The 2,945-nt window shown below is 36.1% G+C and overlaps 1 protein-coding gene across 1 annotated transcript in view; it reads right to left on the bottom strand.

Annotated features, from left to right (window-relative positions):
- LOC107094495 (proteasome subunit alpha type-6-like) overlaps nt 1–2,945 on the bottom strand; it is a 15,655-nt gene that overhangs the window by 1,369 nt on the left and 11,341 nt on the right. The window contains exon 6 of the mRNA XM_015390119.1: nt 2,711–2,805. Coding sequence (XP_015245605.1) covers nt 2,711–2,805 — 95 coding nt within the window. The remainder of the gene's footprint in view (nt 1–2,710; nt 2,806–2,945) is intronic.

Here is a 2,945-nt window from a genome sequence, read left to right as displayed (position 1 = left end):
TGCTTCGCATGTGCGACTCCACCGCCTTAATTCCCATCGTTCCGAGCTTGAATCACTTCTTGCACAAAATCCACTGAGCCTCATGTATGTTCCCTGGTTTTAGACATGGAGAAAACTCTTGGCTGGAGTCAGTTTTAGTTACATTTACACTTGCTCATATTTTCCAGGCAAAAATTAAATGGTGCATCTCCCAAATGTCCCGGCCGCAACAACGCTTTTATTGGTTCCGCTATCGGGACGGAACCAATAATGGCGAGCCATTATTTTTTTTTAAATAAAAAATCTATATTTAGATTGCAAAAATAAATCGTAATAAAAATAATCCTATTTATGATGTTTTAAAAATTAAGACCTACGAAAGACTGATTTAAGACATTTTAATACCAATTAAGGCCTTAATTTTATTTTGAAGAATTCAATGACTTTTAAGACTTTTCAAGGACCCGCGGGAACCCTGTTTTAAAACCAGATGTATTATATTATAGTTTAGTTTAGTGGGATACTTCTGTGGGATACCTGATTTATACAAATATATATGAGCAGAAACCCAAAATGATACAAATAACTTATCTGATTTAATTATTTAAAACTTATATATTTTATTGACAATTCTAGTTTTAAAAATGTATGTCAATTATTTCATTTTGTTCTATAGGATGTTATTTTATGTAGAAAATAACAGTTTTCAAGTTAACGAAAGGAAATATAGATTTAAAAACATATTTCTGGTTCTTTAAATTCAAATGTTCTTTAAAAAAAATCTGCTTAAGCTTCAAAAAAAGTAATTTTCTGATATACTATATGATCTCAAAATCATTAGCTTTTTTTTTTGTTTCTATCCGCTATCAGGAGCCATTGTAGAGTCCAAAGAGCCAATTTCAGCTCTGGAGCTGCAGGTTGCAGAGTTGTGTGCTTAGATGGTTTCCTTGACGGTGGAGTTCAGAAAAGTTGACCAACGCTGTGCCTCAAACCCTCAGTGACTGAGGGAACTTCACAGTGACCATCTGAATGCCCACATTCAACTGTTAGAGGTCCATACAAAACGCCACATGAATATTACTCTATATTTACATTAGCCAGCTGATCAATGTTATTTCATGGTTACCAATGGCAACTGAAAGGGGCGAGGGTGTTAAATCCTGTGTCTACTGTTAGCCCTGTTAGCATTTTAACTCTTACAAGAAAATGGATGGACAGAAAATTTGAGGAGGGAGAAAACATCCAACATGGCCTCTCTAAGCAGGTTAAGGGATAAAACATATTGCTGTCAGTTATCAGCAAGTTAGGATGTCAAATACTGGCATCAGTCGTCCCTAACTTATAGTATTTCACTTCGCTTTTAATTAATTTGTATAAAAGATGTTTTCATTCGTGACGCAGTGGGTAGCACTGCTGACTTGCAGCAGCAAGACTCTGGGTTCGATTCCTGGACTCTCGGCGTGGAGTTTGTATGTTCTCCCTGGGCATGCGTGGGTTTTCTTAGGGTACTCCGGCTTCCTCCCACAGTTCAAAAGCATCACTGTTAGGTCAATTAGCTTCTCTAAATTCTCCTTATGTATGTGTGGTTGTTTGTCCTGTTTGTCTCTATGTTGCCCTGTAATGGACTGGCAACTTGTCCAGCGTGGACCCCGCCTTTTCCCCCATAGACAGCTGGAGATAGGCACCAGCATCCCTTGCGACCCCAGCAGGGATAAGCGTGACAGAAAATGGATGGATGCTTTCATTAGCTGTGTATCTATTATAAACATGTGCAAAAGTCTTGATATTCTGCTAATTTCAAAAATACAAGTTTTTTTTGATATTCTGGTATTTCCGTTAAATAAGAAATACTTTACTTAATACTATTTACATAAAAATTGCCTGGGAATACATTTTTTCATGTGAGTGCCAATGTGGCGGCAGATGTAGATACATGAAATATATCTATATTTATATTTCAGCCATAGCTCTAGTGCTCATCATCGCAAACTAAATGTAAAAGCGACTCAGTCACCTCATGAATCCAAACATGTCGCTCCATCATCCTCCATCTTCTGGTCTCTTTCCTCGTCTTTTTTACGAGCCTAAACACTCCAGTTGCAGATCAAATGGCTTGTGTGATGTGAAAAAAGTGCTTTTTTCACATCAATTTTTGCAAAAACTTTGATATGACTAAAATACAGCCTCATCGGAGTGTAAAATCTTTTATGGCAAAACAAACGTTTTTGGTTTTTTTATTGCAGTTTCCATTTAACAAATTTATTTTATTAACTACCATTTGAACAATTTGATGGTTAAAGAACGTAGTCACTTTCTATACTGAGATAAAAATAAAGAACTATTTCACTGTATTCTAATTTCCAGAGACATACCTGAAGATGATATAATGTTTTTAAAACTTTCAACAAGCAAAAAACTGAAAAGTGTGGCATGTATTTGTATATACTACTACTACAAAATTCTGCTCTGACAAGAGCTAAAATTAGCAACCTTTATGGGTTACTCACTAGTTGGTGAGGGTCCATCACAAAAAAAAATCCTCTACAAAGGTTCTCTAAATATTTCAAACTAAAAAATCAACACGATCCTGGCGTCATCCATTTAATATTTCTGCTAGATGGTCGGTTATACAATAGTTATTTAGCATCTGGGATTTTTGTTCCGTATGTGATTAAATGAGAAAAAAGAAAAATCTTCTTATTGTAAAACAAAAAAATCAAATAGTTTTTACCTGAACTTGGGTTTGTCTTTGGTCACGACACCGACCTCCAGCTCAGTGGCTTTAAAGTCCAACGACAGCACAGTGGACAGACAGGATATAGCCAACTGAAATAACAAGCAACAACGTCAGAACCACAGGATCGATCAGAGGAAAACCAAAATCTGCACATCAGAAATCACTCTAAAATCAATAATGCATCCTGGGTACGGAAGAGGATTAGGGCCCCTGGAAAAAAAAAAAAAAA

This window comes from Cyprinodon variegatus, unplaced genomic scaffold (assembly GCF_000732505.1).
Source record: "Cyprinodon variegatus isolate N-32 unplaced genomic scaffold, C_variegatus-1.0 Scaffold486, whole genome shotgun sequence".
NCBI classification, from domain to species: domain Eukaryota; kingdom Metazoa; phylum Chordata; class Actinopteri; order Cyprinodontiformes; family Cyprinodontidae; genus Cyprinodon; species Cyprinodon variegatus.
This window is presented reverse-complemented; position numbering and strand designations above follow the sequence as displayed.